We start from the raw sequence: 12,846 nt of genomic DNA, 5'->3' as shown, positions 1-12,846 counted from the left end.
AGGTGACCGGGGCCGAGCTCCAGGGACCCGGTGTTTCGTGTCCAGCTCTGATCCTTGGCACACCGGAGCTCTGTCTGGGTCTCAGAGCCGAGTATAGGGGCAGAACGGCCGTGTCCGGAGCCAAACCCCAGGTCCCGGCCCGCTGTGCCCGGAGCACAGTCCCGGGTTCCCGGAGCCAAACCCCAGGTCCCGGCCCCTTGTGCCCGAAGCCGAGTCCTGGGTTCCCGGAGCCAAACCCCAGGTCCTGGCCCGCTGTGCCCGGAGCACAGTCCCGCGTTCCCGGAGCCGCATGTGCGGCGGCGGGCGGAGCGCTCTCCGCCCCCCATTCCCTCATGCCCGCCTTCCTCTCATGCCCGCCCGCCTTCCCCTCACGCCGCCCCCTCGGCCGGCCCGCCCGCGCTCGCAGGGCCGTGTGGGAGCTGTAGTTCGGCGCTGCCGCGGGCGCACCGCCGCCGCCTGCTCCGCCGCTCCGTGCGGGGCCATGGCCTCCCGCTCCCTGCGGCGCCTCGGGGCCCTGCTGCCCGCGGCCGGCAAGGCCGGCACCGGCAGGTACGTGGGGCGGGCTGGGACCGGCCGGGCCGGGATGCGATGGGGATACAGGGGTGGCCCGGAGCCGCGGGGTGTCGGGGACAGACGTGGCAGCGCCGCGGGGCCGGGCCCGGGCGGGCGCCGCGCCGGGGGCGGCAGCGGGAGCGGATCCACACCCGGAGCCCAAGCACGACCCGGGCCCGATCTGGACCCCGACCCCAGCCCGCAGCCAGACCCCGCCGGGCTCCATCATCCCCTGCCGCTCCCCATCTCACCCCCGAAACCCCGCGCTGCCGTTCTGCGCTCCTCAGAACGCCCTGGAGCAGAAATAACCCCCCACAATCGAGCTCTTTTCCCGAAATAGTGGTTTTTTTGGAAATTAATGTTCATTCTTAAGGCAAAGCGTTTCCGCGCTCGATAAGTCACGTTGGGAGGTGGTTTCCTGCCACTGTGGGTGGGTTCTGTGTCTCGCCCGGCGGAACCATTTATTCTTTAATTTATTCATTAATTATTCAGGTTTAATGTGCTCCTCGGGTTTTGTTTCAGGTGGTGAGGCAGCCCATGTGCTATCAGTGTGTTTTGGGGGGTCGCGGGAAGAGAATCCATTTAATTGTGTCAATATTTAGACAGGAACAATGTCCACTCATGCTCTTTTTTACATCATGGAATATAGCTTAGAAAAGAAAAATCCATAAAGATACTTTGGTTATTTGGGTAAAGTGTGGGCAGGTGAAAAGAAAAAAAGCCAAAATGCCTGTTAATTTTTTTGTTGTTGTTTTCTAGAAGCATCACTAAAATACTGTTTAAATGTAATATAATAAATCTGCAGCACATAGTAAAGGCAGCTGTGTTTGGGACTAAATGTAGATGCGTGTCAGGAAACTCTCCCTCTTACGTGAGTGAAAACTGCTTTGCCCCCCTGAAAAATATGCAATGTGTCTTTCACCCTCCTGTGTGTCCCTCTCTAGGAGCTGTAGGTCTTTCTCACATCCTGGCACCCAAAACTGCCCCGGTTCTCGAGGTGCGGCCACCCCAGAGCGGGACCGTCCCCTCCCTGCGCTGTATTATCTCTGCAGACACTCCCTGATGAAACAGCGGGGAGGAATTGGCAGTAATTACATTTCCTTCCAAAGCAGCCTCATCAGAGCTGAATCCAGTGCAGATGTTCCCGTGTGTCTCGGCACTCGAGAGCTTTGTCATGCTGATTTGGGAGGAGGAGGAGGGAGTGTTCCAGGAGGGTGGGGAAGGACCCTTGAGTTAGAGAGAGCTGATTGTCACTTCGGAATGGTCGGGTGCTCCAGAAAGGGGTGATGATACCACTGTAGCTCCGACCAGAAGCCCTCTCTCATCACTGAAATATTAATCTTGAAGGACAATTGGCTTAAGCCATATGGCTGCAATCAACTTCTCTCCTCTCTTTTATCTCTTTGGCTTTCTGTGACATCGCTTTGTAAATCTTTCTGTAACACCAACTTGTGTAACTCCCTTCACACGCCCCGCGACTTCCACGTGTCTGTCACTTCGGGATCTGTCAGCTTCCTCCCGTGGGATCCATGCCTATTTTTAGGGCAGCTGTGATCAAACTTTGGAAGATGGAGCCCAGTCACTGGACAGGCTGTAAATAGCTCCTGCCACTTGTTGGGGAGAATTCCTTTCATCCCGCAGCAAGGAGTCAATCGAGCGGCATTTTCAACCCCGCATAACAAACCTGAAGAATTCCCTTTGGAGTCAGCTGGGATTTCTTGGCCATGATTTTTGCAGGCAGCATGTGACTGCCGGGGCATGTCCCTGCTCGGGGATTTGGGATTTGGGTTCAGAGGCTGCACAGAGGAGTCCATGCAGGCAGCTCCCTGCTCCACGTAGGCAGCAGGGACCGGCTGCTCCATGCCCCTCTCCCACGCAGAACACACCCATCCCTGCCAGCAACCACCGGCAAGGGAAAAGCCTCCCCAGCTTTGGCATCTGGGGGGCAGAGGAGTTAACTGAGCTGCACAGCCTATTTTTAAAACGCTGGAGTTTCACCTCTGAGGGGCCCAGCGAGATTTCTCAGCTGCGGTTCAGGTTCTTTGGTTCAGCTGTAGCATGGCTGATTTGCATCCCTGCAGCTCTTTGAAATGAAATGTGAGATGATAAAGGATAAAGCTTGGAGCTGCTGCTTCCCATGGACGTTTTTATGTGCAAACAAAGCCTCAGATTGATTTTTGAAGGTTTGGTGAAGGGGTCCTGCTCTGTCCTCCCCTCTAGTTTAATGTACTTTCTCTAACTTTGATAAAGTGCTGTTAATCAGTCAATAAAATGAACATGACAGGAATCTTAAAAATCATTCAAAATAAATCATTCAAGATGGGGTCTTGTGCCCCAAACAGCAGCCAGGGATGAAATGTGGGGTTTTTCTCCTGTATTGCCATTCCTGGAACCCTTTAAAGATTAGTCTGAGGAACATCCTCCTCTAGAGCAAGTGTAAGTAGACAAAGCACTTTGAGGTTTGTATCTGGCACATAATTTGTTGAAAAGGAGTGGTTTGACATACAGGTGATGCTTTAAGTCCCCACTTAATAAAAACTGTACATGCAAATGTCCTCAGGTGGGGAGAGGAAGTTTGTCATTAGTGCTGTGGGACATTTAGCACCCTGCTATTAAGGATTTAAATGAGGAAACATCTGGGCTGTTAAACAGGGCTGGGCGGAGATGCCTGGTGGTCTTGGGGCAGATACAGATCTCTCGAGCTGGGCTTTGAGGGTTGAGCCAGTCTAAACCCTCAGGGACACCTCCTCCCTGCCCCACACCTCACATGTTTGGCTTCTCTTTGGCACTGGCACTTGCACTGATCTGATCTATCAGCAGACCAATTCAGGGACGCTGAGAGAAAAGTCCTCTTGTTTTATAGGGTTTTTTTTCAGCTTGTTTAACTCCTTGAGACTCAATTCTGCTCAGCTCCAGTACTGGAGTAAAGGGGGCAAAACAGCTGAAGAGCACTGAGGCTTCATGATAGACCCCAGAACAAACTCTGTGCACTTGTGTGACATTGAACCTGAGCACTGCAGCCTTGCTAGAGAGGAAGAATGCTTCATGGTGCAGGCCTGGTAATGTGAACTCAGCTCAATCGATTCTGGGGTCTAAATTAGCATCTCTGTGCAGAGTGGAATTGTTCTGTACAAGCACAGGGAGTGGAGCTGCTGCCAGCACAGGGATTTCTGGGCTCTGCTCCCTTTCACGAGGTAGATATGCACTTAATAAATGGAAAATATTGCACAGAGGGGATATAAAACATTGCACGATGGGGGTGTTGAAAGCTTTGCTCAGAGGAAGAGCCCAGGTATTCCCAAAAAAGTAGAATACACCCTCCCTTGTTAGGTGTGCACTGAAATGTTTCCTGGGTGGAGCTGGTTTGAAGTAAATTCTCCTTTGTTCTGCAGATTCTTCCTGGTGTGAGGGAGGTGGAGCTGAGGCTCACACTGGCAGGAATGAGCCCTGTCTAGGTTGGTTTGTAAAAGCAAGTGTAGTAAGAGGGGAGTGAAACACAGTCAGGGAATCACAGAATTATTTATGTTGGAAAAGACCAGGGAGGTGGTGGAAGTGTCCAAGGAATGACTGGATGTGACACACACAGCTCTGGGCAGGTGACAAGGTGGGGATTGGGTACAGGTTGGACTTGGTGGCCTTGAAGGTGTTTTCCAACTTCATTCTGTGTTTCTGTGAAAATCTGACTCTTTTGAAGGTATGCCAAAGAAGTGGAGTAAAGCCTCTGTGTGCCGTGTTAGTCTAAAATAAAAGAAATTAAAACCACCTCTTTGTGTTTCTTTGCTGATTGTCTGTGTTTCCCAAGAACTAAAATTGTGTGTAGAATCCTGTGTACCTCTTTTAAGAGAGCCTGCTTTTAATGCTGACACTAATCTTGAATTCTCATGGACCCTGAAGTTACTCAACTTTGTTTCTGTGTCCCTAGTTTGTATTTCAGAGGGTGCCCCTGTGCTTTCAGCACTGCAGCTCAGCAGAGGAGCACAGGAGATGAGTGTGGCCCAGAGGAGCCCAGTGAGGAGCCCAAGCACCCCCTCTCTGACTGTGCCTTGGAGCACAAAGCCATCAAATTGGAAGAGCAAGTCCGGGATTTAACTGTGAGTGTGCTGGGTGCCTTTGCTTCAGTCCCCTTGGCTTGGTCTGTTTTTCAGCCCCGGATTTTTCCCTAAATGCTGTGACACACACACACAGAGCTGCAGAGCAGCTGTGCCCTGCGTGTGAGAGGGTGAAATTCCACCCAAAACACCATCTGTCAGCAGGGCACTGATGATGTGGTCCTGGCAGGAAAAGCTGTGTCTTGGAGCTGGTCACTTCTTCCACAGCCTTGTGGCAGTAGCTTCGTGCTGGTTAGTGTCGCATGTTGGCATAGAATCATGGAATATCCTGAGTTCCCACAGGATCATCCTGGCCCTGCACAGACCCAGAATCCCAGCCTGGGATCCCTGGAGTGGTGTCCAAGCCCTGCTGGAGCTCTGGCAGCCTCAGGCTGTGCCCATCCCTGGGGAAGAACCTTTCCCAAAATCCGCCCTGACCCTGCCCTGGCCCAGCCCCAGCCCTTCCCTGGGTCCTGCCCCAGAGATGGGAGCTGCAGCCCCCAAGGAGTCTCCCCTCAGCCTCCTCCAGCTGCACAATCCCAGTGCCCTCAGCTGCTCCTCCATGGCCTCTCCAGACCCTTCCCCATCCTCATGCCCCTCCTTTGGACACTCCTTAACAGCTTTATGTCACACTGGATCCAGATTATCCGAGAAGGGAAGCCCTTTTAAGTGCCTGTGTGTGATGGAAATCAGGTTCTATATTGAAGAGCACACGTGACAGAGGGAGGATTAAATGCCACAGCACTGGGCTGTTCTGGAGATAATCACCCTGAGAATGCTGCCCTGAGTGAGAAATCAGCTGTCACAGAGCTGCCTGCTGGAGAGAGCAGGATCTCAGCAGCAGCCTGACCATGGCTGTTCAACTGAATTCAGCCATTCAGTGCCCAGAATATTTTTTGGCCTTGAGTCTTGTGAAAGAGTTGCAGTTTTTGGTTAATCAGTGGAAAGACTTGTCTTTGTATGAAAACGCAGCAGCCCAGTACAATCTTCTCTCTTTAAAGCCTTCCTGAGGGATTTGCAGTGTCAGAGAGGGTTTCACCTGCAGGTTTGATGTGTCCCCTCTGCTTACAGGAGCGATACCGCAGAGCTTTGGCAGACTCTGAAAATGTCCGGAGGAGAACACAGAAGTTTGTGGAAGATGCCAAACTCTTTGGTAAGCAGAAGAGCTGTGTTTACTGCACTGGCCTGCCTGAGCAGAAAATGCTGATCAGCAGCTTTCTGTCCCCCTGTCCTGCCCTCCCACGTTTATTTCAAAGCCTGCTGTGATGCTTGGCCTGGACTCTTGATATCTGGGCGTAATCACTGTTTTTTTCTCTGTGTCCAGCTGTGTCCTGTCCTATCAGGTTTACCCACAGAATCACAGAATTGGGACTATTTTTTTAAAATAGTCCCATTGCAGCTGAGTTTAGTTCTGCTGACTTGGTTGAAAATGCAGGCTCTGCTGTGTGCTGAGGATTGGCTCTGGCAGGGTGCATTTTATACTCAGCTGTGTCATCAGGTTGTGATCTCCTTTTCTGTATTAACAGCCTCCTGTGCTTCAGTTCATTGGAGGTAAATGCAGCCTGGGGCAGTAGTTGTCAATCTCTAGATTAGATGTTTAAAATGTCTTAAGAGAAATATTTTAGCATCAGTGAAACGAGCTGGATTTGTAGCTTTGGCAGCAGAAGCAGGTGAGGGAGGAAGAAAGTGCTGTTCAGGCATTGCACTGTGCCAGAGCCATCTCTGAGAATGAAAAACTGTTTTTCTCCATAATGCATGAATCTCAAGAGGTTTATTGTTAGCTAATTCTAGCAGCCTTGAAATTAGAGCTGCTGTATTTTCTTACTTTCCACCCATGGTGCTATAAAATGGCTGCTGAGTTTGGAGATAATCAACAACAGGATGATTGATTTTGGAGGGTTTTTTTTAGCTTTTGGGATTTGATATGTAGCATGAAGAAGAAATAAGTTCTTTATTAGAAATTGCTCACAGAGTGAGACTTGGAGATATATAGATAAGAGGAAAATCTGAAAGGAGATCATAGCAAGGTGGGGTTAGTCTCTTTTCCCAATTGATGAGAGGTAAGACAAGAGGAAGCAGCCTCAAGTTGTGCCAGGGGAGGTTTAGATTGGATTTTAGGAGAAATTTCTTCACTGAGAGTGTTGCCAAGCACTGGCACAGGCTGCCCAGGGAAGAGGTTGGGACATCATCCCTGGAGGTGTTGGGAAGGCTGTGAAAGGTTTAGTGGTGGCCTTGGCAGTGCTGACTTGATGATCTTAAAGGTCTTGAGCAGCCTGAATGACTCTGATTCCATGAAATGAGTGGTAATTGCTGGGCTTCTGTCTGCTGCTTTGCTGCATCTCCTTCCTCTCCTTTGTTCACATGTACAGCTGCAGACAGCACCTGACTATTGCCTCATTTTCTCTGTTTCCCTAATGTGTCATTCCAGTCAGGGAGTTATGACATTTATGTAACTGAGGGAGGCAGCTTTTCCTGGAATTTCTGCACTGTGCAAGAAACCACTGCTGGAAATGCAGCCAGTCTAACCCTTTTGTCAGTATTTTCAAATGACAAAACCTGCCTGGCTTTTCATGACCAACCCAAGGACCATTTTGGTTCAGTCCTTCCACAATGGTTTTAAGCTATGAATAAATTGGGGATTTTGTACTTCTGAATAGCCATGCATTGTTTTTGCTTCCCCCCATTGTGTTTATTCCCTGTGGAATGGGCATGTGTGTGACAAAATTATGTCAGTGGGACTGGAGCAGGGGATGTGGAGCAGAGTCCTAAATGACAAATCTGAGTTGCAAAAAACTGTTTGGAGTGAGACATTAATGCTCTGTTTTGTCAGGAATACCAAATATATATATGGTCATAGATGGATGTGCATTTCCTGCATATACCTTGGTTTGGGGAATCTTTAGATTACTTTTAATGCTGAAGCTTTGGTTCCAGCAATCAAAAGACACTTCCTGGTCTTGCTAAATTAACTTCAGATCAATGAGCAGCTGTAAAGCTGCCTTCAAACCACAGTGCCTTTGTGTGCCCTTGGTGCTGGAGCTCTGGATGTTGTGTAAGGTGCCCTTCACTTCCTTCCTGCAGGCATCCAGAGTTTCTGCAGGGACCTGGTGGAGGTGGCAGACATCCTGGAGAAGACGGCCGAGAGCGCCGCCGGCCACGCCGAGGAGCGCAGCGACCCCAGCCCCGCCCTTCAGAAAATCTACGAGGGGCTGTCCCTCCTGGAGGCCAAGCTGCAGAGCGTCTTTGCCAAGCACGGCCTGCAGAAGATGAACCCCGTGGGGGGCAGGTACGACCCCTATGAGCACGAGATCATCTGCCACGTGCCAGCCGAGGGCATGCGGCCGGGCACCGTGGCGCTGGTCACGCAGGACGGCTACAAACTGCACGGCCGCACCATCCGCCACGCGCTGGTCGGCGTGGCCGTGGAGGCACACGAGTGACAGGGCTCCGGCGTCTCCACTGGGACCTTGCTGGGCTGGGGACAGTCGCAGATTGTGTATTTACTTATTTATTGAGCTGCGTTTGCGTTGTGGGATGGCTTCGGGGTCGCCGCCGTTCCTTCTGAGGTACTCGCGTATTTAATGATCCTCCTTGGAGCTTGTCCTGCTGTTTGTCAGAAATTCGGGGCGCTGTAGCCTCCTCCTTCTCTGCTTATTTCTCCGTGGTTTGTATGGGGAAAGGGGAGATGTGGAGAGAAAGGGAAATTCTCTTCAGGAGATGTGGAGAGAAGGGGAAATTCTCTTCTTGTCTCCCTGTTCCATCTCCTGCAGTGGCCTCCAGGAAAGGAACTTCTCTGCCTCACTTTCCACAGCTGTATTAAGGGACTGTTAATAATACTGACCTACCTCACAGGGATGTGGTGAGGCTTTTCATGTGCAAAGCACTGGGAAAAGTCCAGAGGGATGAGTATTATTGTCACCTGGATTTGATGTCTTCCCTTGTCCCCACACCCCTCAGATGGGGCGAAGATGATCACTTGAAATAACATTTAGGGGCAGCTTTTTCTTATGTTGCTTCAGGAAAACAATCTGGAATTCATGGCATCTCTGTTGTACTAGAGTTGAATAGAGATGAGGGTTTAAAAAGAATTCACTTGTTGGGTCAGACTAATGTTAATATTCCTTCTCCAGGTAAAATTCCAGCTTGACTCTTTGTTCCCAAAGGTAAAACAGGGAACGGTGATTTGCGGTGGAGCCAGAAAACTGTCCTCACATCTCTTAATCTCCAACCCAAATGTATGTTTTAGAGGAGAGTAATTTCTCTTCCCTGGTGGGTATTTGTGCAGCTTTCAAGCATGATAAACTATGTGCTCTTGTTGCAGCTGCTGGCAAAATGGAGCTGTGCCCTTAAGCAGGAAATCTGCACTGTTCTATTTTCTCAGCTCTCCAGTAGAGATCCTCAGATTACACCAACTTCCAGTCCATATTCTGATTCTACTTTCAATGATCCTAGTAAATATGAAACCTTTTGGGTTTTGATGCAAGGAGAAAAACCTTCTTTGCTCCAAAGTCTCAAGTGCCCTTGAACCAATTTTAGCAGCAGTGACAAGAAAGCAAGAGAAGCAGAAGGCTGAGGAAGTGAAAGCTGACCTCGAGCTGTCCTCCTGGTTGGAGGCATGTTGTTGTCACAGCACATATGTATTTCCCACTGGCCCTATTGCCTGGGAGTTCATTTATCTCAGCTGAAAGGATGCAGTCATGAGGAGGATCAGAATTTAACCCTTTGCAGAGCAGCAAGCAGTCAAATGACAGAAGAACAGTTAAGCCACAAAACCGGGAGTGGTTGGTTTTCAGCTTTTTTTACTGATTTGTTCATTCCTTCCTTTTTACTTTCTGGAATTGGTTCCATAACCTGACAAATGCACTTCCAAAAGTGCTTTACTTTTAGAGTGGATGCCATCCCTGGTTTGGAAAAAAATTTGTTATTCTTTTATTCCTTTAGACGCTTCAGCTGAAAAACCCTTTTGTGGTGGACTTCAGGATTGTCACGGCCTTTAATACTGCCAGTCTTTCACCTGGGGAGGCTGTGTGCAGTTTAGTGGGTTGGCACCCCAGAAATTTAAGTAACTTGCACATTTCTAACCTGCTCTGTGCAACCTTTTTTAGTGGCAGATGTGATGTGAGTCTGCAGTGGATCCTTTTTGGAGTGTGGGTTTCTGCCTCTGTGCAGCAGGTTCTGGAGATTTCAGCCCTGAAACAGCACTTCTGGCAGCTTTAGCTCATGGGCAGACCTTGTTCAGTGTCTTGTATCATTGCCGTGTTTTTGGAAGTTTCAGAGATAAACAGGACTTCCTATCCATTGTTGTGCTGAGCAGGTCACCAGGGTACGCTGTTTCTCCAGAGAAGAATGGTAAAGTATGAAATGTGACACTACAAATGTGGCTGTTCTTCCTCAAAAGTGAGGAACCCATGTCCTCAGCTGGAACAGTGTGGTCTCTGCTGCCTCTTCAGCCCCTGCTCTATCAGCTGAGTCTTGCAGTATGAGGGGAGAGCTGGAAACCAACTTTGAAAGTGAAACTTTAGTTGTAAAGACCCAAACAGAAGCACAGGCATTTTACACTACAGACAGTTTTCTGTCACAGAGAGGCTGCAGCTGAGTGTGACCAGGAGTGATGGGATCCAAATCCTCTTTAAACTCACCCATGGAGCCACTGGACTGTGAAAAAAATGTTACAGCCACTCCAACCTGGGTTTGCCAACTCTGCCTGTCTCCTCAGCCAGTGTTCACCCACTTCTGCCTTAAGGAAATACCCTCAAATGCACTCCAGACCTCCTGTCTGTACTGAGAGATGATTTATCAGTTTGTCTGTCTGCGGGCACTGCAGTGTGGCTGCATGCAGCTGGGCTCTGAGGGATCCAGCTCCTCTGCAATCTTCCCCACCCTCACAGAGGCCCTGTTTAATTTGGGGCAAGTTCTTCTCCCAGTGAAACCTCCAAAACTTCTCCAGGATCGTGTCAGGTTTTATGGTTCCTGTGAAACTGAGGCAATGCTGAGACATTCACAGATGTTACCAAAGAGATAAATCCTCTAGCTGTTGTTTGTCCCAGTTTCTGCTTCCTCTGAAAGGTGAAGTGAAAATGAAATAACCAAACCTGGATTCCATCACAGAATCTAGATTTCACAGGTAAAATTTGATTCTTTTGCCTTTCAAGCACACTTAATGATGTTTTTTTGTCCTGGATGAGATTGTGGAAGGGTGGGTTGAATTTCTCCTTGGTTCTTGCTGCCTTTTCTGCTCTGTTTCTGTAACTCCTGCAGGGAGGGCACTGAGCTGCTCCTCTGCAGTCACTTTATCCAGTGCCTGTTCAGTAAAACACAGGAATACATGAACAGGGCAGGAACAGCAGAGGAGAGAAGTGTCATGTACCTTTTAGTCATTTCCACACCTGGACAAGTCTCCAGAGGCACTGTCATGAGCATGGCAAGATCTGAACTCTGACCAGGAGCAGTGCAGAATGAAATGTGAACATGAACTTCCAATGCTTCAGCAGCAGCGCTTCTGTTGGGAGAGCTGTGATCACTCAATAGCTCCTAGCAGTACCTTAATTAAAAAAAAAAAAAAAAAAAGTATTTAAGTTTTATATTGTGAATATTGTAGTATTTTTTTATTTTAAAACTCGAGGTGTTTTGTTATTATTTGCAAAGTCAAACGAACAAAGCGCAAAGCGTTGCTAATGTCCAAAAACCCAAGGCCATTGAGGTTGGAGGAAAAGGTGTATATGTTGTAATTTTTGTGTGTTTCTGTGCTCTTTGTTTACCCAAAGGTTCTGGCTGTATGAAAGACAGAGATGTGTGGGAGCAGTGCAAGAAATTGACAACAACATTTGAGTTGATGTTGGAAAGGTCTGATTTCCTTTAGCTGTCCAGATCCTGTCAATTTGCTAATAAAACAGAAGAATTGCAGTGACTTCTCTTGCCTTTTTCCCTGCCCCAAACTGTTGCTCATTCCAGCTCCAGCCAGCTGGGGCTGCACATGGGAAGGTTTGGGGCTGTTCTGGTCCCATTGTCTGTGACAGAGCCACAGCAGCATTTGGCTGAGCATTTTATTAATGGTGTTTTAGGAGGACTGCCAGAAATGCACACACACAGGGATGGTGTCAGTGATTCCTGCACTGAGAACACACACAGGGATGGTGTCAGTAGTTGTGTCAGTGATTCCTGCACTGATAACACACAGGGATGGTGTCAGTGATTCCTGCACTGATAACACACCCAGGGATGGTGTCAGTGATTCCTGCACTGATAACACCCAGGGATGGTGTCAGTGATTCCTGCACTGATAACACACACAGGGATGGTGTCAGTAGTTGTGTCAGTAATTCCTGCACTGATAACACACAGAGGGATGGTGTCAGTGATTCCTGCACTGATAACACACACAGGGTTGGTGTCAGTGATTCCTGCACTGATAACACACACAGGGTTGGTGTCAGTGATTCCTGCACTGATAACACACACAGGGATGGTGTCAGTGATTCCTGCACTGATAACCTGCCCAGGCATTTCCACACCTTCTGCTGTGTCTGCTCCTGGACGAGAGTGGAGAGAAATGTTTTCTGCCAGCCTCTGGTGGTGGTTGGTTCAGCAGAGCTCTGCCAGCAGCTGAAATCTGGATCTCTGGGTTTATCTTTGCTTGGCACTGCCCCTGTGTGTGCTGTGCTGCAGCAATCCAGGGATTGTGCAGCACTGCAGTTAAGGGTGGGTTAATTTACAGCATACCTTCACACTGGTACCCACAGGCAGGCTGTGATTTCAGGGATTTGTGGGAGGAAAGACGAGGCTCTCTCTGTGAGGGTGTGTTTGTAACAGACTTCCTTCTCTGCAAAAATAGCTGGGCCTCCATTCCTGCTTTCACCGTGGCACTTGGTGTGGGTGGGCCTTGTTCTGCCACAGCTCCGGATGCCCCCGGGCACTTCTCCCTGCAATAGAAAGCATTTGCAAAAGACCATTTACAAACAGCCTTTACGGGGGTGAGATCAATATTTCCGTGCTAAAGGTCTGCCAGCAAAGGGGGGATGGCCCATTACAGGGCTTTTCCTCATCCAGCCCAGGAAATCCTGCTGCTGCCATTAGGCAATTTCTGGCTCTGCTGGTTCTTCTCTGCAGCAACAGTGAGAGTTGGGAGTTCTCAAACCATGTGCAGCAAAGCCTCAGGGCTTGGGGCAGAGCATTTTGCTTATGGCATGATAAAATATCCAAACTCCTG

The 12,846-nt window shown here is 49.3% G+C and overlaps 1 protein-coding gene across 1 annotated transcript; it reads left to right on the top strand.

Moving 5' to 3' along the window:
- Positions 1-468: 468 nt before the first annotated feature.
- Positions 469-11,547, top strand: GRPEL2 (GrpE like 2, mitochondrial). Its single transcript, XM_058034909.1, has 4 exons — positions 469-549; positions 4,475-4,643; positions 5,712-5,793; positions 7,722-11,547. Exons 1-4 carry the CDS (start codon positions 482-484, stop codon positions 8,078-8,080), a joined length of 678 nt encoding a protein of 225 aa, XP_057890892.1. The 5' UTR covers positions 469-481; the 3' UTR covers positions 8,081-11,547.
- The last annotated feature ends 1,299 nt before the right edge of the window (positions 11,548-12,846 follow it).

The sequence above is a fragment of the Melospiza georgiana genome, chromosome 15 (assembly GCF_028018845.1).
Source record: "Melospiza georgiana isolate bMelGeo1 chromosome 15, bMelGeo1.pri, whole genome shotgun sequence".
Taxonomy (NCBI): Eukaryota; Metazoa; Chordata; class Aves; order Passeriformes; family Passerellidae; genus Melospiza; species Melospiza georgiana.
This window is presented reverse-complemented; position numbering and strand designations above follow the sequence as displayed.